Here is a 23,034-nt window from a genome sequence, read left to right as displayed (position 1 = left end):
GGGGGAACCGAGGACAGAGGACAGTCTGCTGCAGCTGCAAATGTCGTCCCGCCTCCCCCTTTGCCAATGTCAATGTGCGATTCATTCCGTAAAACGTTCGAGACGACGAAGACCGACGCCAAACCGCTTGCCAACACACAACACTCGCTCCGCATACAAAGCAGTAGGAGTAGAAGAGCGAAGAACCAGTGGAAAGCAGGAGTAAAAGAAGCAGTCAAAAAAGGCAGAACTACAGTGGCAGTGGCTTGGGCTCTCTTTTTCATTGACTCTCTCCACTCGAAGTTCGGTTAGCAGCGCGAACGGAAAACGGAAAGTGGCTTGTAGTAATTTTATTGAGAAATCCAAAAAGGACAGAAGGCCGGAATAAGGAGAGGAAGGAGGTAAGAAATATAGACATAGTAGAGAGAGCGAAAAGACATGGACACAAGCCAATATTGGGCAGGGGGTGCGGCGGGGTGCCGAATTGTCGGTTGGGGCCCAAGGAATGCGACGCTTGCCGCATAACAATGCCAATGCAACGCAATGCAAGAACCAAGAAGTGTACGAGTACGTGTATCTGCCAGATACAAATGTACGACCCGTGTAGTATCCCCGCACAGTGGGACATTCGGAGGCGTCTCTTGCCAACAGTCCAACAGAGCTCCACAACAAAGTTGCCCCAATAAAGCTGTGTGAGAGGGGCAGAAGTGTCGAGGCGGAAAGGCAAACAAACAAAACATAAAGAAAACAACAACAGCATCAGTCCAACACCTTGCCAAAAGAGAGAGATGGGCACAGAGAGAGAGGCAGCTGCCAGCCAACATCTGTTCGAACTTGTTCGCTGGTTGCGCTCTCAAATGTTGCAGGTTTGCGTAAAACAACAGCTGTTCGAGCATGTTGCGTATAAGAGAGCCAAAGAGTGTGTGCTGCAACATGTTGGTTAGAAGAGAATTCGTGTGGTTCGATTGAAGTATTTGTTGGAGAAGGGGGGAATGCCATCGAACTGGCAGCCTGATGACTACGGCGAAGCAGACAAGATCATTCATGTTCGACTTTTGTGATGAAATTGCAACTGTAGAATAAACAGAGTCTTACCGTTGATTCATGCTGGAATGAAGAGAAGCCCTCTTTGGTAGAGCTTACCCCATAGGAATCTTCCTTAGTTCTTTTTTGGTTGGACATGTTTTCTTGTCATTTCTGCAAATTTCTCTTAAGAACTTCACTCTTTTAGTTCTGGTTGCACATTAATTCAATGTAAACCATTCAAATGAAATCCATTAGAGTTTATATTTCAGCCATAAAACGTTTCGGGGGGTCTTTCTTCACTGCCTTTTCCACTCGCTGCTCCTCTGTTTTCTGTTCCTCATACACACACTCAGACACACATGGAGTGTAGGAAACGGAAGAGAAAGCCTCGTCCACAAGGCTCAATTTAAAACCATTCCATGCCGCTGCTTCTGTGCCACGTCCAAGGATTGCTAGCTCCTATGCCTCTGTCTATGCCTGCTCCTGCTGCCACATCCTGTGAGTCCTGCTGCTGCTTCTACACCCCCTCCCTGGCTGCAGCACCACACAATGCCTGGTTCTCTGCTGCTTTTCCTGCACTTTGGACGCCCAATGGCATTTTGAAAAGCTTATCCCAAAAATATTTGCATAAGATTCAAACTGCAGGCAAGAAACCCGTTTTAGGAACCCCCCACTCATGGCTCCTCCATGATTCCTCTTGGAGCTGTGCTTCCCCAAATAAAATGCAATTTAGCCTGAAATGAAACAAAATAACAGGCAGAGCCAGCACACACCCACGAGGCCATGGCCATGTCTCCCCCCTTCGAGTGGGTGCCCCAAAAAGTTTTGTTCAAGTTTTCGGCAGTCAAATGTGGAGTTCATATTTGGCCAGGAATTACTCTTCATGGCTCTCTGTCTCTCTCTTAGCCAACTCTCCTGACTCTGCCTCTGGCTGCCCCCTCTGTTGCCTAATTGTATGAAAATACTTGGATCCTGTGGCTTTTGGTTGGGGGTTTGGGGTTCTGGTTCTAGTTCTCGTTCTGTTCTCTACCAAATGGGAATTTAAGCCCCCAAAATAATGTGGAAGCAACGCCAAGAGTCAACTCAAGGTGTTTGCCTCTCTTTCTCTCACTTTGCTCTAAGCTTTTTCGACTTTTTCGCAGGCAGAAGAACATGGAGAAGGTGATTATTGGCATTAGGAGAGTGTCACATTGTGCAATGCTAACGAATCCATGACTTCAATGGGGTATTGAGGAGGAAATCTGGGTAAACATCTCCTGAAAGTGGAGCAAAGAACCACCAAGGGAAGGCAGGAATAAGTAGGGAAAAGACACAGAGAGAGTGTGAAAGAAAGGCAAGGAGACTTTTCAGAATATTTAGTTGGAGAGGTGGAAACCTCTGGTTGTGCAACGAAGCATTTGACAGCCCTGTGGCATATGCAAAAATTTACATTTGAATTAAATATTTGACACCAGCAGGCGGTCGACCCGGTCTCGGTTCCCGCTCCCCCTCTGCCACCGTCTGGTATCCATTTCCAACTCTGAGTGCCACAGACCGCAATGTCAGACAACAGTCTTTCCCCTTTCATACTCTTCTCTCTCCTGCTGCCTGTCTGCCCGCTGGTCTCTCTCTCTGTGCGATTGCTGCAGATTAACTTTATCCCTTTCTCATGGGTGTTCCCCTTTTTGGTACTCATTGAAAGTGGCTCGGGACAGGGTAGGGTAGATGTTTGGGAAGGTGTTTCCATGAAATAAAGGAAGTTCTGCCATACAACTTTGACGGATATCTTTGAATATTTATAGCGAAATTTTCTTATTGAACTTCAGACATTTCCCCGCACTCCTTTCTCCAGAGTATCCCCTAGCTGGCATTACTCTCTTGCGCTGCATTCACTGACTTTTCCACCCTTTTTCTCTTGCTTCCCCCTGTAGCATTTTCCTTAATTCACAAAACATAAAGTTGCAATTGCCGCCGCTGCTGCTACGCCTGCTGTTGCACCCCCAGACCCCATTTCCCCATGTCCCATTTCAATTTTCGAGTTTTCTTTCGTTTTCCATAGTTTTTAATTAAATCAAAATATGTGGCCCTGAATGAAAAAAGAAAAGCGTAAAACTTGCATGTGGGCGGGGCCTTTACTGTAGGTCGAAAAGCAATGGCGAAACCCAGAGCCAGATTTCAGTGCCCTGAGAGTCCCGAGAGCCAGAGATGGTCAAAAAGTGAGAGCGAGGGAGAACGAGGCAACAGCATCTGCTGACCAAGACGCTGGAAACCAGTTCTCAATCGCTGCCCTGTGATTGGAAGACAGAGAACCCAAAACACACAGAGAACCTCAGCAAGAGGGAGAGGCAGAGTCCAAGAGAGAGACATCAACAGGCTACCTGCTGGGATGTGAAATGCGCCTCGGCCGTAGAACCACATACAATCATTAATAAAGGTCTCAAAAGGGTCTCCGTTCGGGGCTGTGTGAAAGGGTAGATGGAAGATATCTCTAAGCCGAATAAAACTCCACTTCCACTGTTGTCCTAATGGCCAACACTTCCTGGCTAATGAGCCCTGACTGCGGCCAGCGAAGGGAGCAGCGCAAAAAGAGTTGATTAATTTGTGGGAAAACATCGAGAAGAATCCCTGAAAACCCTCAAAGAACAAACCCCTGCCAAAGGCCATCGAAGAGCACCTCTGCCAAAGCTACTTGGGAAGTTTCTTCTCTGCTTTTCCATTTGCATTTCCATTTCCTCATATCAAATCACCGCATTGCCACCTGCCTTGGAAAATCTCAGCCTACAGCTGTCTCTGGTGTCCCTGGTGTCTCTGCTGTTGCTGCAACATCAAAGAAGGCGATGGCGAAGACACTCCACTCGCATGCAGTCGGCTACCAGATGATAATTTCGGGACAGGGAGCGAAACACTTGTCGACAGAGCAAACAGCACTCGGGGGACACATCCCCTCTGTGGAGAAATGAGTTACGAAAATAGAAAAGTAATAATACGGAACTTATGCTAATAGCGCGTTCCAAAAGACCCAAAGAAAACAAACAAAACATTCAAGAGCAGCAGCCAGCGGTGGCAGCAGACGGCAGACAATTCATAAAAAATTTACATTACAGCATTGCAACATTTAGGGGAAGTAGCAGCCATCGGGATGGGGCAACCGATTGAAGGCCATGACCCAAGGGCGCAATAAAAATTAGAGTGCGCAGGCGCAGCCGGAAAACACTAGCTTGGGGAGCGGGGGAAGTGCAGGAACTATTAGGGGAAGTAGGGAAAGGAAGCTGCAGGAGTGGGAGAACCTTTTAAGGACCATCATCGACGCGAGTGCTCGGGTGGGGCGCCTCCAAAGGTGGCAATAGATCATCCTCCTTGCGTTTTTGGGGGCTGGCTGCAGACCGCGAGATCATAAATCAAATCATAATTGACTCGAAAGGAAATTCCTAGTAACTTAACGACACAAAATATGATCTATTAGTGGAGAGGGTGAGGATGATAAGAGCGCCAGCGGTGGAGAGATTAAGGACTAAGTACTAAGCACGCTGCAGAAGTTTAAGGCGAAGTACCTTGAGATGATCTATGGATGAGTTAAATGAAGGTGAAACCTAAGGGAAAAGATTGAGATTCATTTGTTGACTGGAGAAACGTGAGATTATGATGCAAGACAGATTTCTGTGGGAATGTGCAGGAATAAACTATGCAGAAGAAAGAGTTTTCCCCATTGAAACATGGGAATAAAATATAATTTGGAATTTGGACAGGAAATAATTGAATTTTCGTTTGAGAAAATCTCTAAGAAATCAGGGATCAATGCCTTTAGCTACTCTTTTGAATGAAATAAGTTCCCCCAACGAAAGACACTTCCTTCACTGCTAGAACCACTCATCCATCAATCGATCTTCATTCATTTAAACATTCCCCCTCTGACCTTTAACCCAATTTCGTGGGTTGCCAAGCCAAAAGTTCATTAAATGCAATATCCATTGCACAGCACATTCCCCTCGAGAGGGGAGTGGGAAGGGATTATTTCCCCATGGTTCTCCTTTAAATATCTTTCGTTGCATAAACAAAATTCTCCATTCAGCTGCTGCTGCAAATAATGCAGATGGCGGGGGATTTTCTTCTAAATCTAAATCGTCTTATTTTCTACTTAGTGGTGGCCCCTGCCCCAGTATTCACTGCCACATTCTGCAGCACAAACCCCAAAGCATCTCAATTCCCTCTCACACTTTCTCTCTCTGCAAGTAGAAGGTGAGACAGAGAGAGAGAGAGAGAGCGAGCGCCGCCTCTGGCTCTGTAGGAGGGAGCTTGTGAGGGAGCAATTTATTACCTGCCATTTACCCGTTTCCCATTATTAATTGCATTGCCATTAATCAGTTTTACTTGCGCTCAACGAGGCGTATACGCATTTACCTCATGCCCCCGCACCCTGCTTGAGCCCCCCTTCTCGTAGGTATTTTTGAATGGATTGAAATGCAAATTCTACAAGAAAATAAACAATTTTCGGGGGAAATTCTTTAAGACGGCAACTTTCGTGGGAGAAAGGGCATGGCATGGCAAGGCAGAAGGGAAACAGAGTGTGAAATCGGAAATGTTTGTCTATCTGCTTGTTCCCCCTGCCCCTCGCCCTCGCCCTCGCTCTGAATGTTGCATGTGGCAATAAACTGCATCGACAGTTTCCGCTCTGCTCTGCACTCTGTCGTGTCCTGAAATTACGAAATATATTTTCTATTCGTTTATCCTAAGCATCCTCCAACCGCTTGCCCAGCGCTGTCCCTTTCCGCCCTCTCTCCACCCTCGATCTGTCTTTTACTCAATAAAACTTTTTGATTTCCGCTCGAATGGAGGGAAAACTTTTTAATGCGGATGTTCCCGCCAGCACCAGAAGCAGAAACAACACCAAAAAACAAGAAACAAAAACAAAAGGCAGCAGCGAAACGTTGAACGAAATCAAATCAAAACCAAATTGAATCCAAATCGAATCGAATCCAAGGCAAAACAAAGGAAACAGAAATTTAAATGCACGAAAATGTCCATGAAGCGGCAAAGACGAAGACTCGGACTGGGACGGGGACACGGACACGGACAAAACAGCCATTGAAAAGACGTGAATGAAACACCTGCCAAATCGCACCTCAGTTTCAGTTTTGCCCATTTGAATTCAATTGGATTACTTTGCAGCGCACTCGTGCAACGATTGTGGGGAGGGCACATGCCACATGACACTCATGCAGCGATGGAAGGGAATCCCCGAGATTAGGGGGACAGTTTCAATGCTCGAAAGAATCCACAGACAGATTTCACGAGGGGCTTCTTTCTCCGTCATTTGTTGGCGTTTAAGTTGATACGCGATTAATGCACTTTTGCAGTGAAGGGAATGCCCCTCGTTCCTTCAATGCCCCTGCCCCGCGCTCTATAATCCGCTGTGATTCCTCTGTTGTTGTTTTCCGAGCTTTGTGGCACAAGAGTTCAAGCGAAATAATGCCGTCAATGTCGCGTGGCAATTAGAGAAATTATTGAATGGCACATAAATTAATGATAGGCACAATAGAAGATTAAATAAATAAGTAAATAAATGGAATAGGTGAATGATTGATAAATGAAGAGATAAATAGGTAAATCTACAAGTTAAATAGAATGGAAACTGAATGAAAAGCCATTGAATGGATTGCTATAACCACAATCTGGGGTTTGCTTTGCATCATTTTATTATACATAAATGCATGAGTGAAATATTTACTTAGTTCTAAATTGATTTTGCATGAAATATTCAAAGATTTGTCATCAAATATAGAAGAAGCCGCCACATAAAGTAACTTATGATTAGAGGCAACAATTATCCAAAAGAGCTTCACATATCCAACATCTCATGCTCCATTAGAAAGAGCCAAAGATTAGCTCCTAAAAGGCAGGAATATCTCTACTGATTCCCAAGTTTCTGTGCAGTTTGTTCCCCCCATTTATGCCCTGCAATGTTAACCCTTCGATTAACCCAAACTACGAGCAAATATAATCAAAAAGCGACCAAAAGCGAGCTATTAACATCCTCAACGATGCCACTTAAGCTTGCAACACGAGACGCCATTGAAGTTCCGTGGGCAGAGAGGGCATGGCATGGCAGCATCGCTCGTGCCAAATCCTCGAGAATTTTCGACAGAAAGGGGGTGGGCAGGGGCGGGGATAGAGGGCAGATGAAACCGAAACCGAAACCCAAAAACAGCGCAGGAAAAACAAAGACAGAGCCATGGGGCAGGGGCAGGGGCACGAGGCAGGGTCTGCACACCGGAAGAAATAGTGGAGAGGATGCTGGATGCTGCTGCACGGCAGCTGGAATCTGATAGGAAGCCCAAAACGAAGACGAAGACGGAGATGGAGATGCAGACGGAGACGGAGCACATCATCTCTCGAGCATATCCGGCAAGTGCTTCAGCGAGGGGCAGAGCGACAAAGAGGCAGAGACCGAGAGAGACCTGGAGGCAAGCACGGAAAGTGTTGACGCTTCCAGCTGCGGGGTTAATAAGCGATATAAGCGATGCGATAACGAGTTGAGGAGAGTGCCCCTTCAGGAGTGGGGAATGGGAGGAGAGGGGGAGGAACAGATTAAGCCGATTTCTGCCCGGGAATTACTTGTGGCACTCGAAATGTGCTGCACTTTGGGGCGTCTCCGCTTACAGCGCAACCCAAAACCCCTTTTGTTTCGCTCAGCTAATGGCTCTGACAGGGGGGGGGAGGCTGGACTGCTACTGATCCTGCCTCTCCCTTCCTTGCCTGCTGCCTGTCTGTCGCCTGATTAAGTGCAACTTTGACACAAAACGATTCAAATTGGTGGAACACCCAGGCAGCTGCCCCTGCTCCTTGCTTGCCATTAATGAGCTATCAATTTGGCAGCCCCCGGCCATACCATACCTGCTGCCGTTGTCCTTTGCATTCAGGGAAATCCTTTGACTCTGGCTCTGGTCTGTGGTCTGTGGCCGCCTGCAAATTATATTCGGACGCCGATCCATGTGCAAATTTGATCATTTCAATCTCTGTTCTCCCCCCTAAAAGAAATCTCTGTGGCAAGGCATCTGCCGGCAGCAGCACGCGCATCCTTTTTGCAGACAAAGGACTCAACTCTCGCCTCTCTTTCTAGCTGTGTCTTTGGGTCTCTCTCTGTCTTGTATCTTTGTGTGTGCACACATGTTGTCCCGTCGACAGGAAGCGCACTGATTGAGGGGCACGGCACGGCGGCACACAAATATCTCTCCCTCGGGACAGATGTTTTTCCATTGAGGCAAACAAGGAACGGAACGGAACGGAACGCGTGCGCCGCAAGCAAAATCGGAAGTGCTGGGACCCTCTGTCCCTTGATCCTTGGGGGCACCTCCTTTGATCTCTCTGTGCTCTGAGAGAGGTTAAATATCTACGAAATAGTTTTTGGCTCAAGATTTATTATTATTATTCCGAAATTCCATTGTTTTGCATCCAATTATGGGGCCAGGGGCCAGGCCAGGGGCCAGAGGTGCCTGCAGCGCGTGACAAGTGGGTTCCTTCCTCTATCCCCTCCTCCCCTCTGAACAAACTCAATTATGGAGCTCCGCATCTATCGCTCGCTGCTTTGTTCAGCGATTTCTCCTTCCATTATGCTCAGTGACCTGTAGGACCCACAGATAAGTCCTGCCACATAGACACGCCTGAGGGGTCGCCTCCCTCCCAGCACGTAATTAGATTTTAGAGCCAACTCTTGCACTTTCTGGTCGTGGGTTCTGTTGCAGGTAAACAGTAGCCTCCTCCTCCTCCTCCTCCACCGCCTGCTCTTTTTTTGTGTTTTTTTTTGGGTGGCAAGCTGTGTTGCACAGTTTCTAATTAGTGCACCGCAAAATATGAGCCTGACCGCACTATCCGATGGTGCTGCAGAGCCGCCGCCCCATGACCTCATAAATCCTAAACGAATGAAGGGAAGAGGAGGAGTAGGAGGAGTGGAAGGAGTGGCATTAGGATGAGCAAAAGGAGAAGCTCCCTCTGGTTCAATTAAATTTCGACTTACGAATCAATAAACCAACATTTCCACCACAATTCATTCAACGCTCAAGGATGCGATAGGATAGGAGCCAGGAGCAGCAGCAAGGAGCGGCAGCAGCAGCAGCAGCAGCATATGTGTGCACCTGGAGGAAGCACCAGGGGGCGGGGAGAAACCACGACAAGGAGGAGCAGCAGCAGTAGGAGCAGGGCTGGAAGGGCCAGGCAGCCGCGTGTGCAACTCGACACCGGAACAAGTGGCAGCCAGCAGGGAGGAAAGAGACGCTTCAGCGGCAACAGTGAGCACATCGATGGGAGGCAACAGAAAGCAACTCAACTGCATAGTTTTGGCATTCCTTGTAGCCATTTACCACTGTACCTTGTGGGCCAAATGAAGCGTTGCTTCACGCAGGAGAATGGAAAACATTTGGCGGTCCGAGGCACGCGTAAACTGCCACAGGGGCAACAACAGCAGCAGCAGCAGCAGCAGGAGCAGGAGTAACAACAGCAGCAGCAGCAGGAGTAGCGGCAACCAGGACAATGGACAATGAGCTCGACATCCTGTCTGGTGGGTAAATCGGAACAGTGCATTAATTGGTTCAGTGATTTTTTTATGGAAGCGCTGCCACGGGGAAAAACACAGCAGCAGGGGGCAGGGGCAGCACGAACGAACCTGTCGGCCGCAGGCGCAGGATAATCGAAGTGTTGCAGTGGGGCAGGGGGCAGGGGGCAGGAGCTACAGCAGCAGCCGCTGTCACATGTTGGTTGCAGCAAAGATGCAGCTTGGCTGATAAGACCAGAACCAGAACGGGCCAAGGATAAGGCAGCAGCCAGCCAGCCAGCCAGCCACGAGGATATGCGGCCAGCATCCCATGGCCCAAAATGAATCCCAGCTGCCAGGAGAAAGTGCGAGAGGAGAGAAGAGAGAAGGGGGAGATGTGCAGCACCGGCTAACGAGCGGAAAACACGATATTACAACCCCATAACTCGTGCCCAAGGACCTCGCACTGGCACACGCTGCTGTCAGGGCAGCGCAGAGTAGAGTAGAGCAGGGGGGACAGGGGCGGAGGCGGTGGACAAATCTCATTAAAACTGAATCGAAATGGTAATTCGAGTTGTTCACAAACAGATCCCGATGCACTCACTCTGCGATTGCGATTGAGTTTGATAGCGAAACAGGCAGACGCTTCCCCTGTCCCCCTCCTCTTGGTCCCATGTGTGTGTGTCGGTCCGTCTGCCTGTCTTATTCTTATCCCTATGCACTGCTCCTGCCCTGCCTCTGGCAAAGGACTTTGTTTGCCAAGATGTCTACAAATGCTGCAGCCGCAGAGCCAGGAGGCAGTGGCAGTGGCAAGGGGCAAGGTGTGATTTGGCTGCAGCCATTGTCTCTCAATGGAGTAGATGCTGCTGATGTCGATGTCGATGCATGTGTTTGCCTCTCGGTTTCAAATGCGGGCAGGTGGTAAGCGGATAGAGAGCGAGTAGTGGTGGGGGGAAGAGGGAGTGGTGGCAGGGAGTGAGAGTTGCAATTGACAAGAGTCTCATGCCTGCTTGAGCCTAATTGCAATCTAAGTGTGGCCGATTCTGAATGCCTGTTAGCAGTCGAGGCTTTGAATAGAGAGAGTTTCGGTGGTGTTTCGGCACAAGTATATGATAGACGTTAGTTATACACAGAACTAGCTATATGTAACCTTTGAATACTGAAGCGATATTCATGGACATACTCCGGAGATGGCAACTGAAAGTAGCTTTACTTTAAATGAAATTGATATGGGAAAGGAAATACCTGTAAAGTTATCTCAGACGTAGACTTAAACTGTTCTAAGGCCAGTCTTTCCCTTCCCTTAGTAGATTTCCACTCCAATTTACATTATTTTCCCCTAAGAAGCTTCAAAAGATTAAAGAGCAAAGCAGTTAAAGTCAAGCAGTAGGCAAGTAATCAACTCAATGCAGCTAAAAGCAGTTCATTTGTGCTAGAAACACATACAAAAAGCAGTTCAAATTAATTCAAATTAATCTTTGCAAAGCAGTGGAGACTCCTCCGAGGCATGCATACAAATGGAGGTAAAAGGAACTCAAAGCAGTCTTAGAAAAGCAGTGAAATCAAAGCAGATGAGAGCAGCACACAAAGCAGTAGAAATCATTGAAAGATCAAACAATTTCCCCAGGCAAGGCAAGCCAAGGCCGTAAGTTGAAGTAGAAGTTTTGCTTTCATCCCATTGCCTGCCCCATCGATAATCACTTGATTGGATTTGCCTACGACATGTCATGTATTTCCATTAACAACTAGAAACACATCTAATGGAAGCAACCCTCAACCCTGAAGACAGACCCTCAACCTCAGCTGATTATGACATGCTCCGACGGATTAGCAGTGATTATGAAAAATTGCATTTCCATTTAGAATTTGTTCACGAAAAATCAAACAGGAAATAGACAATAGCCCCGCATGGAGGCAGAGATTGGAGGCTGAGGCAGGCATTGATTGAGTGATTGATAGTTGCATAAATGAAATTAAATGCTGCAAGCGAGTGTCCATTTTAATTAGAGCCAAAGAGGAAGATTTCTTGTTGATGGGCACGCTCCACCCTCGGGATTCCGCCACGTTTTTCCATCGTTTTCCATTCAAGTCAAATAATTAGCATTCCTTCCTGCTGCTGTTGGGAAACAGTTTCCCAATTCCCTTCCCAGCATTTCCCACTCTTTCCGGCATTCTTTTTATCGCTACTCTGAAATTGATTTTGACACCTGAAAACTGCACTGAAAAGTTCTCTCCACGAAAAACTTTGGCCGGAGAAAGTTCTGCTTATCCTTTGCCATTTCTGTGTGCTTTTTTTTGGTTCGTGTTCAGCTGAGAGAAATGGATGAGAGGCACCTAACAAAAACAGAATTAAACATAAAGATCAGGTGCAAGAGAGAGAAAAGTAGATAAAAGTGGATGGGAGGAAAAGCAATGAAGGAAAAGCCTGAAAGGGTTTCCCATTGCCATTTGAGTAAATAAGTTTTTGTCTCGGAGATTACACGAGTATTACAAGACTTTTTGCCGTTTCTTTTCGACTTTCCGTTCGACTGGCGAGTCCGAGTCGAGGCTGATGGGGAATTATGTGTTGTGGCAGGTGGGCAGGTGGGCAGGTTGAAGGTGCCGCCACCCCCTTGTAACACCCTGGAGAACTATGCCAAAGTGAAGGGGGTGCCACATGCACTTTCAAATTGATGTTGATGTGGTGTGGGCTTGGGGTGTGCTGCCTGCCTGCCTGCCTGCCCGCCTGCCTGCCACAATTGATGTGGCAATATTTGCTGCACCTTGTTGGCTTCTCCTACTCCCCCTTCTATGCTCCCCTGGGAAACACACGTCGCATGTGCAACTTGTGCAGTTTATTGAAAAACTTGCCTAATTTATGTGAAGCGACAGGCAGCCAGCAGCCAGCCAGTCGTTCCCTTTCCTTGAAGTTTTCTTGTTCTTTGGCTTCTGTCGCTTCCGTTTCTAACCAACTGACAGGCCAATCAAATTATGCAAAGAATGCGCACTGAATGCCGTAAACAATTCCATGGAAAACGAACTGCCACGAGGGGAAAAGGGTGAGCAGGGGAAAAACTTAAACGCAATTGAGTTAAAAGTGAAGCGAAACAATTTAATTGAGGGAAATTCACCCATTTTGAATTGAAATTGAATGCAAAACGAATTACCAAAGTGATTTACCCTGGCCCTCCTGTGGTCCTGTGCTCCCCTCCCTTTGCCCCATGTGACTGGGCGATCCATTTACCAAGTTCCAATGGCAACGATGACATCCTGCCACACGGGGGGACAACGGGGAACCATAGACAGGGTCATGGCCAAGCCCGAGTTGTTGAAAAGGAAAAATCCAACAGATGTACTGAGCCGAGCAGCAGCTGGAGAGAGGGAGGGGCAGGGCCGACAGGCTTTCAAGAGAACGCTTAATGGCGCAGTAATCAAAAGTCATTATATCGAAGGAGCATCATCCCAGCCAAGGACAGCCGAGGCACAGCTAGGGCAAGGGCTAGGTGGTGGTGGTGTACTTTGAGCCAAAAACTTCTCTCCTCACTTAACAAAAGGGAAAATTACGCGTATTATGACCACAAGCAGAGTCCATCCATCCATCCATCCATCGGAGGGGGGAATCACCGCAGCACACACGAAAAGGGGCGCGTCTCGCTCTCTAATTTGTTTGTCCCGCAAGGAAACACTGTGCCAAATGTGCCACATCATGGCCGGTCATTCAGCAGCGAGCGAGAGAGAGCAACAGGGGTTGCCTTTCTGCAATTGCCAGGATAATGGAAGGAAGAAGGGGAAGGGCAAAGCGACTAACCCGCGGATTAGACCAAAATGCACGCACAACCCAGAGCGAGGTGGAGACAGAGGCAGGCACGAGGACAACGACATGAGACATGAGACTGCATGCGTGTAGTGGCGGAGTAGATCCTTGCCACGAATGCCGCGACACGTGCTGCGGCGCACAAGAAACGGGATTATGGGTAAGGAATTTCCCCCGAAAAGGGGGGAGGTGGAGGAATGACATGACCCAAATTTAAATTCCGGCAAAAGGAAATGATGGAGCAGCAGACATATTCTGAGAATTCTCCCCCCCCAGCCAACAAAAGATGATTCCACATAAATCCATAACTCACTTCGATCCGATCGATTAATAAACCCGAAGTTCAGGGAACGCTCAGGGACTGCTGCATGCCGAAAAACAAGGGAAAGTTCTTGTGAAAATTGATTTGAAATATTATTTCAACAGAAAGTGAACTTTTGGGTAATTAATTTGCCAATCAGCGAAGGCATTTAGAGGAAACCACCACCAGACGGGCGGACAACCCACTCGAAATCCCCGTGGAATCTTGGAATTACACTCCATGGAAAGGGAAATCGAGTGCGAAATTGGAAGATCATCTTCTTCGTCACGGCATCAACTTATAGAACATTATTAAGTGCTCGATGCGATGCGAGGTGATGTTTTTGTTTGCTTACCTTTGCGCGTCGATTGAAATAAACTCTCGTGCAATCCTCCCGAAATAGACGAGACTCTCACTGGATTCTCCAGTGTGGTGTTGCTGTTGCCTGGCTGGCCACCACAACATTTGCAAATATAATCAAAAGATTCGCTGTGGAGCACACGACCCAGCGAATGACGTCACAGACACACGGACACACAGGGAACACACTCCGAGCAGTGGTCTGTGGTGTGCACTTGGGGAACCATCGTGGGCGTGCGCCTCTTGCTGCTGGCGCTAACGTCATCAAATTAGCAATTTCCATCCACCCATCCATTTGTTGGTATATTTTGGGTGTTGTGCGTGATTTTGTTTGGGGTTTTTAGGCTAAACTGCATCACTGTGTGGGGGAGGGAGGCGGTGTGGCGTCACGGAGACCCCCACAGCATCCCATAGATCGCTCAGCGGATCACTCTGGATGGGATGTCTGTCTGGCACGCGGTGGGCGGTCGACACATTTCGGTGTATTCCAACGAAATATAATTTCAAGTGCAGAATATCGCCATCATTGCCCGAGCAATTGATTGACTGGCAAACTGGCAAACTGGCAAACTTCTCTCCCAGCACCCTACCCATCCCCTTTTGTCTGTGTGCTCGTCTTGTGGCTTTATTTATTTGTATTTAACGGGAATTGCGCCTTGCTTTTGCGCCAAACGCCCCCACAACTCACCACCGACGCATCGGTGAAAAGTGAAAAGTCCCGTTGCCCAGTAGTCCGTGTGCCCTCAGCCTCAGGCACTAAATTCAGCCAAAAAGATGTACACACGAGCCGCACAGATCTTATCCGGTAATTCCTTTATGGTCTGCCCGTTTGATGTTTTTGGAGGGAACTTCTACTATGTTGTAGATAAATGTTAAGTCCGATCAAATGATGAAATAGATTACATTTTTCTTTAGTAGAATTGATGGATAAACAGACAAGTTTGCATGTACTCAAAGGTATCTGTTCTTTCCAAGTGATAAATGATGTGCGTAGCATGCGATCATTATTCGTATTACATGTAGATCCGATTTCTATAGCGATACGTGACGATGGGAGAACTCAACGGCTGTTGCTGCTTGACCTTTTGGCAATTCAGAATCCCATCAAAGTGATGAGTTGAGGACTCAGCGCTTCCTCCTGCTCACCTCGAACCCATTGCTGGGATTATTGCCTGTTTGTTGATACGCAAAAGTACCTCCACCCTGCATATCACATGCTCTGCTCGATCATTCCTCATGCCTGATTGACGTCCACAAACTTGTATTAAAATCCACTTAATTGGCGTTTAATTCATTTCGATACTTTCAACAATTTCATAAAATTAACGCCTATTATGTGTCTGCGTCTGTGTCTGCCTCTTGGACTTGTACTTCCATTGTTTGTTTTCATAAACAGCCATAGCTTATTATTGAACAGGTATTTTTGAATTATTAAGTTTTCGATTTGGGCAGGAATTCTCGTGACGCAGGGTAGTAAATTCTCACCACCGAGCAGTCGATGGCCTGCGAACCAACGATTCCCATATGCATAGGGAATCGATTTGGAATTGGTGTGGTGGAATCCAATCCAAGAGCTGCAGTGTAGGTGGAGGACCCTATTCGCTCACAGATTTCATTCAGCGATGCCCTCTGCCTGCTCTGGCAGATCTGCCAGCGAGTGCAAACACACAAATCAATGGATCGAATATTCGCACCTCGTGCAATGACTATAAAAACACAATGAACGAACCTCCGCAGCCCACTGGCACTCGGCTGCCCAAGTATTCTCTCTGGATGTATATTTAAGAACAAACAGTACTTTACGAAGCCGCAGGATATATGTACATATGTATGTATATTTGTGGGCCATCAGAGATGAATGAATGGCCCCATTGGCCCAGTAAATACTCGCGTGGAATAATTGCTTGTAAACTATTAAATCAGTCAAACATTTGATGAATCGTATTGGGTATGTGATCTTATTCAACATTCCCGCTGGTCCAGACAGACTTTGATTGAATTTGCAGTGTGATTGCTAAAATTGCTTAACAGAAAATGTCCAAAATTTGAATTAATTCTGCTGCATGGCAACTGCACAGATGTAAACATTATTTTCTACATGAGTATTTTACATTATATTTCCATATGCTGCTAGCTTTTGTCAGATAGCAAATATCGAACACCATTCTGACAAAAGCAGAAATGTATGGAACCGTATACCATACACAAAATATACTCTTATATTACTTTATATTTGCTTACGATATCCATGTCTAATAAATATAGCTCAGATCTCTCATATACTTACGATATATTATCTTTTGCAGGCAAACATACATTTATTTACCTTTTGGGACTCTAATCATCCCATCAACGAACAAGCAAACACTTCGATTGATTGCGAATGCCAAAAATACGAGTATCAGCAGGCCAAGAAGTACCACCATAAACGGACTTGTTCCAGATAAGATTTCTGCCATCAAATAAACGCCCCCAATATTATATTTTGCACCAAAGGTAAGTACATTTAGCAAGATAAAAGTACCAACTTAACTTTTCTAATCAATCTACTGTTTTTGCAGAAGAGTAAGCGATAGTCAAATACAACCTGTGGCTGGGAGAGAGCATCCACAAGCGGCTGGTAGCGGGAGCGACGAATGTCAGCATGTCAGCTCTCTGCTGCTTCTCTCTCTCGCTTTTAATCGATTTTTCCACACAGCAAAGCCAAGCAAACGAAACGTAACGAAGCAAAACTGCTGGAGAGACGTACACAGAGAGACATCGAGAGAGCTGCTGCTGCTGCAGCATTGGGGCTTTGGAGCTCTAGGTTGTTGGGGCTTTATCAACGGCAAACAGCAAAACCAAAACATTCTGAATTCGAACGCGAGCACAGACAGTTTGTTGTGAATCCATTTGCGTGCCGTGCCGTGCCGTGTCGCAGTCGTAGCCTTACCTTGCCTGGGTCGAAATTATCGTAATTATTGTCGGTCAGCTGAGTTCCGAGTCTCAGTGCCGCCTCCGTCTAGTCTGTGTCTGTGGCCAAAAACAAACACAAAACACATCAAATCTACACAAGTATAAAATACTACCTAATAATTGCGTTGGGAAATGTGCGGCTAAATGGCAAACGTAATCAACGTAACGGCAACGCAAAAACAAAACCTCTAAATAATAGTAGAAAGTTTTTTATTGTTAAACAAAGCTCTCCAGCTCTGCTCTGCTCTGCGGAGCAGCTGCCAAAAATCGAAATAACCAAAAGCATCCACCGGACTCTGTTTTCGCGTGTGAAAAAAAGAAATTCGCGCTTTTGCCTCTTCGATTTGTACATGTGTATTGGTGTGCTGCTCTGCATCTGTGTGAAGAGCAAACAAAATTGGCAGCGCTTTAACGTCGCTCAGTCGATAAACCCCCATAAAAAGATACGCAATAAAATTAGTTGTAGGAATAACAATAATACAAAAATCATGTCCGGCCCATTGCCCGAAATCACTGCGGAACAGCGCGCCACACTGGAGCAGGTGAGCGGGGATAACGTAACGGGACGAAGAGTATTTGTGCAACTGGCGCCATCTCCTGGGGGAAAGATAAGAACTGTGGGTGCGTGTTTGTTGTTGATTCAAGAGATAAAGTTCCATGGCAGTAGAAAAGAAGAATATGCTGATGGATTGGCGCTGCCACACTAAACGCGAATAGTTTCCTCATTTCTCTAGGGAATAATTTAGATATTCACAGCCCTCGAATTAGATATTCCGACAGAGCCTTCCCTTGGGCATGGTTTTGTATACATTATTTTGTGTGCGATTCCTCGAAAAATTCCCAGATGATGTAACCAATCCACTCGATTGATTTTTATGTTCTAGTTTGCGTAGTTTCCCCAGCCAGTGAGGCGTGATCTATGCTAATTAGGAATTGCTTTGCATGACTTGCTCTTCGCTTAGCAGAGTTTGCCCCACTGTGGCAATACGAGTAGCCGCCACCACAGCGACAACTTGTTCTGGCCATTGCTCCGTAGTTTTGGTGGTGGGGTCTGGCCTGCAGTCGCCGCTGCACATGTGTCGACTCATGTGTTCTTGGCTGACTGCCTGGCTGACTGGCACTGGCTGGCATATGAAAACAGCTTGCGAAATCGAAATGGAAACCAATGTTGTTGTTGACAAGTAAACGACCCAGAATACAATTTGAATAGGCCCCAAAAGTGGGTAAAATGCATCGAACCGGTTGCCAGCAGTGCCAGCAGTGCCAGCTGGAAGTTCTATAATCTTTCGGGGCTTGCCCCTGCCCCTGCTGCCAGAACTTCTGTACAGAACAGATCCAGACATCTGCCCTTTTTTAATTGCTGCGAGTGCAGCACTAAGTGCGATTTGTCATTTGTCATGCCGGAACGACGGCGATTATGGGGCTTATAAATAAAACATGAGTGTTGGCGAATCATCAAAAATATTTGTACGAACGGATAAGTGGAGAGAGCATTAATCCAGAACGACAGCTCATCCCCTTGCGACCAGAGTGAACCCTAAGGCCCCGACCCTGTGTTATCACAGTTACAGCCTCGGACATATTTCAGGCATTATGCATAAATCAGCAGAGCAACAGGTTTCATCGGACTAGAAAACGAACACACAAAAGAAGTGAAACTTTATGGAGAGTTTTAAGTTATGAAGAGAGATCTTCTGCCCGTTAATTCCCTCATTTACGTATCCTGAAGCGTTAAATTCAAAGGCAAACAACACTCGCTGCATTCGCCAATCGTTTGTGGACATTATTCATGTTAATTCATCAATTATTCATGGGCTCCACTTCGCCCTTGCCTTGCCAAATAAAGAGTCCACTTTCGATCGCTTATCGAATGTTTACCTGATGGCTGCTGGCTGCTGACTGCTGGCTCTGCGGCGGGTGCTGCTCTAAAACTGAGTCAAAGTCGGAAGTAGAGGCACAAAGCGCAGTGGCCGATAGGCAAGTACAAGGCACAAACAACACAACACAAAGCATGACTGTTTTGGATTTGAGGAAGTCAAGACAAGCCGCACAGAATTCGACGCTAATGAAAAACTAAGCCAGCAATCACCCGGGGGCCAGTCGGCCAGTTGGGCAGTTGGCCATTCCGCTAGACAGCCAGCCAGCTAGCCAGCCAGCCAGCCAGCTAGCCAGCCTTCTCCACTAATAATAAAAGCCAAACAACCAGGTTTGAGTTGCTCTACGAAAAGCGAAAACTCACAAATAAAAGAAGCAGCGCTTAGCGGACAAATGCAAGACGCGGCCGGCCTCGTTATTGAATTTCAAGTGGTTTGGCCCAGAGCCAAGCTTGAATGGGGAATTGGAAGGGGACGCAGATTGAGTGGGAATGATTCAGCTATTACTAAACCAGCCAGACACCCGTCAATTTAGCGGTTATTAATTGTGTTAAATGTGCACCAAGCACTAACGCAAATCAAGGTACGTGAGTCGAGTATTTAGCCAATCAAATATGTGTCAAGCAAAAACAAGCAGAACCTGTAAGTAGAATTCAGTAGAATGCGAATGCTGCTTCCATTTCAATTTAGCATGAACCTTTGTTAGCGTACACCCAAAGTGCCAAACCCAAGGCCAACGAAAATTAACAACAATTAATGCAGCAAAGGCCAACCCGACATTCGTTTAGGCAGCCTTTTAGACCGCAATAAAAATTATCGCCCGAGATGGAGATAGCAAAAGCAACCGATTAAATTGCATTAACCAGTCTCTTGCAAGGCCTTCGCAAGTCAATCAATAAGTATATAGAAAATCCTTTGATTGGGAATTGGCTAGATTAGAGCCGCAGGTGTGTGAGGCAGAAGCGGGGGGTATAAAAATATAGCTATAAGTACATATATGCAGGCAAGAAAAAGGGGAACAAGATATTTTTGTAATGCTGAAACTCACAACGCTGCCAATCGCATTTGTAGTGTATGGAAATTAAGCAAAATCTAATTTTATTTCATATAATGCGGGAATGCGGATGTAATAGGATTAAGAATCCCAAATTGTTTAGTATTAGAATTGTTTTAGTTTAGAATTTACAGGTCTCCGCCTGTACCCCTAGGATTGTAGGTCTGCAAGCGATCGGAGACGATCGGGACACTGTTCAGGAATACTCAGGAATACCTAGGAAAGCTGCCCTGATAACAAAAAGGTGTGGCACGCCCCAAGCGGTCCACGAATAGCCACGTTACAGCAAAAGAGAAAACAACAAGTACTCTTTGCTGCGTCATTCCAAGGATACAAACATCCTTAGTGTCCTTAATTGCAGATTTCCAAATTGAGAGTGAGACCGAGATGGATTAGGGCGCAGGTTAACATTCGCATACATAATATACGCATTTATTTGTAAATAGCCATATTGTAAAAATATGTAATTTTAGTTTATTTTATACAAATTAAAAGTATAGCATACTTTCGGGGTGCTCAAATCGTATTTTCAAGTCTCTTTTGGGTGCTGATTTTATCAAAAAAAAAAAAAAAAGGTGTAGCATACTTTCGGGGTGCTTCGATCTGATTTTCAAGCATCTTTTGGGGGCTGACAACAGTGGCGCCCCCGCTACGTATACGGCCATTTATGGAACTAAAATAGCGTAGTTCGAAAACTGGCCGCTCTGTGTTGGGGCGCCACTGTGAACTTTTGAAATTGCTTCACTGAAATGGCCGAAAAATGGAAAATTTCCAGACCAAGTACCAGGCGAACAGAAGTCATCAGAAGGTAACTGGCTCCCATGTTTTTGACTGTGTCAAAAGCTGGCTGCTATGAAACTCAATGAATTCAATTTGCCAGTTGGAAATTAGTTAGTTGCATAAACGGCCGCGGCGATCGCGGGGCGCCACTGTGCAAATGATTTTTAGTTCCAGAAGTGACCGTTGAGATCGCGGTGGCGCCACTGTGCAAATGAAGTGGTTGTTGTACAACAAACACTTTCTTGTTGTACAACAATAACAAAAACAACTTTTGTTGTACAACAACAACAGTGTAGCCTTTTTTGTTGTTTTTTTTTGTGTAAGGACATGAAGGAGAATGCCCTATTAATGCCCTCTGCCCAACGGAGTCCTTTTCAAGGACCAAGGACCCCATGGAGTCCTTTTTAAGGACCAAGGAAACGATGCAAATTTTGCTTATACAATGTTTATTTGAGTCAATAGGACTTGTATATACAATCAGGATTACAGATAGGACTCGATATAATCACATCCTTTGGGAGACAAGCACTGATCCTTGCAACGCTTTTCATTCAATTATAGTTCCGCAAGCAGATGGACGATGCGCTCGTCGACAGTCATGATGATTACTTCCTACTGCGCTGGCTAAGAGGTGAGTCTGCCCACGAGAATCCTTATTGGAGATCCTTGCTTACCATTCCAAACATTCTTTTAAACAGCCCGCAAATGGAACTTGGAGGCAGCAGAGAAAATGCTAAGAGCTGTAAGGACATGATTAATTACTCAAGTTCTATTGTTATAATTATAATTATTATTACCTAAATCAATGCAGAGCCTGAAGACACGAGCCATGTGGAATGTGGACAACATCGATAAGTGGGATCCTCCAAAGGCTCTGAAGGAGTATTTGCCGTATGGCCTGATAGGCTACGACAACGAAGGATCGCCAGGTAGGTGCACATTCTTCCGGTTAAGCCATCTGGAGCTGAGACCTTTCGTTTGCTTTTTTCAGTGCTGGTTTGTCCCTTCTACAACTTTGACATCTGGGGCATGATGCACTGCGTCACACGCTTCGAGTTCCAAAAGTATCTGGTTCTGCTCATCGAACGATTCATGAAGACTGCCTACGAGCAGAGCCTGGATCATGGCTGGAAGGCCCGCCAGCTGGTGGTATTCTTCGACATGCAGGACGTGAATCTGAAGCAATACGCCTGGCGTCCAGCTGCGGAGTGTATCATCTCCTCGGTGAAGCAGTACGAGGCCAACTTCCCAGAGCTGCTCAAGATGTGTTACATCATCAATGCGCCGAAGCTGTTTTCCGTTGCCTTCAACATAGTGAAAAAGTTCCTGGACGAGAACACCACCAGCAAGATCGTAATCTACAAGTCGGGCGTGGACAAGTGGCAGCAGCAGCTCTTCTCGCACGTGAATCCGAAGGTGTTCCCCAAGGCCTGGGGTGGCGAACTGGTGGACAAACTGGGAGATCCACAGTGCAAGTCGATGATGACTTGGGGTGGCAAGCTGCCCGAGGATCTCTTCATTGACCAGAATAGCCAGCAGAGCGACAAGGACTTCAAAGAAACGCAGGTGCCTAAGGGGGATAAACTGAAGCTGCACTTTAAAGTCAATCTAGAAGAGCAGAAGGTACTTTCCTGGGAGTTCCGGACCATCGACTACGACATCAAGTTCGGCATCTACAGTGTGGACGAGAAGTCGGGCGAGAAGCGAAGCGAGGTGCCGTTGGGCACAGTCTACTCCAACGAAATGGATGAGATTGGCTACATCTCCACGCGGCCCAACACCACATGTGAGTAGTAGCTGCTGCTCCATCCTTGAAGGCCGATTCCTAACAAGATTCCTTTCTTTCCTTCCAGACACTGTTGTCTTTGACAACTCTGCCAGCTATCTGCGCGGCAAGAAGCTACGCTACTGGGTTGATCTGGTCTCCGACGAGGAAGAGGGCATCACGGAGCTGACCAACCAAATGGACAACACACAGCTTGCGGCACAGCAGTAGCAGTAGTTGGGATGGCCAACGACGAGCAACTAAGCCAAATAGAAAAGGGATCAGATAGATATACCATAAAAAATATATATAAATAGCAACAATAACTAACCTCGGGTGCATCAAAGTCACGAATCACTTGCCGGAGATCTCCTCCTGCCTCCCAGCTACCTCTCACCTCTCTGGCAGTTGGGCAAAGCTGTAAAGAATCATGTGATACAATCATTAGCAACGAAGAAACAGAAGTACGACTCACACTTACACTTACATACATTTAGTTAGTATTTTGTTTACATACTAGTACCTAGCCGCACTTTGTATTGTTTACTCTAAATGGATGGATCATCTTGGCACAATAAACTGTTACCACAACATCAAAGTGAATCTATTCTATGGGGAATTGTCTCCAAAGTGGAGCTCAAATG

General features: G+C 46.5%; 1 protein-coding gene and 1 long non-coding RNA gene across 2 annotated transcripts; one reads left to right on the top strand and one right to left on the bottom strand.

Moving 5' to 3' along the window:
* Positions 1–16,809: 16,809 nt before the first annotated feature.
* LOC117892904 (SEC14-like protein 2) lies at positions 16,810–22,988 on the top strand. Its single transcript, XM_034799209.1, has 6 exons — positions 16,810–17,459; positions 21,187–21,256; positions 21,324–21,367; positions 21,437–21,554; positions 21,617–22,411; positions 22,479–22,988. The coding sequence occupies exons 1-6, from the start codon at positions 17,268–17,270 to the stop codon at positions 22,619–22,621; spliced, it is 1,362 nt and encodes a 453-aa protein (XP_034655100.1). The 5' UTR covers positions 16,810–17,267; the 3' UTR covers positions 22,622–22,988.
* Positions 21,055–21,568, bottom strand: LOC117892905. Its single transcript, XR_004648771.1, has 2 exons — positions 21,423–21,568; positions 21,055–21,365 (listed from the first exon to the last, which is right to left on the bottom strand). It is a non-coding gene; the product is annotated as an uncharacterized LOC117892905 (long non-coding RNA).
* Positions 22,989–23,034: the final 46 nt, after the last annotated feature.

The sequence above is a fragment of the Drosophila subobscura genome, chromosome J (genome assembly GCF_008121235.1).
Source record: "Drosophila subobscura isolate 14011-0131.10 chromosome J, UCBerk_Dsub_1.0, whole genome shotgun sequence".
NCBI lineage: Eukaryota > Metazoa > Arthropoda > Insecta > Diptera > Drosophilidae > Drosophila > Drosophila subobscura.
This window is presented reverse-complemented; position numbering and strand designations above follow the sequence as displayed.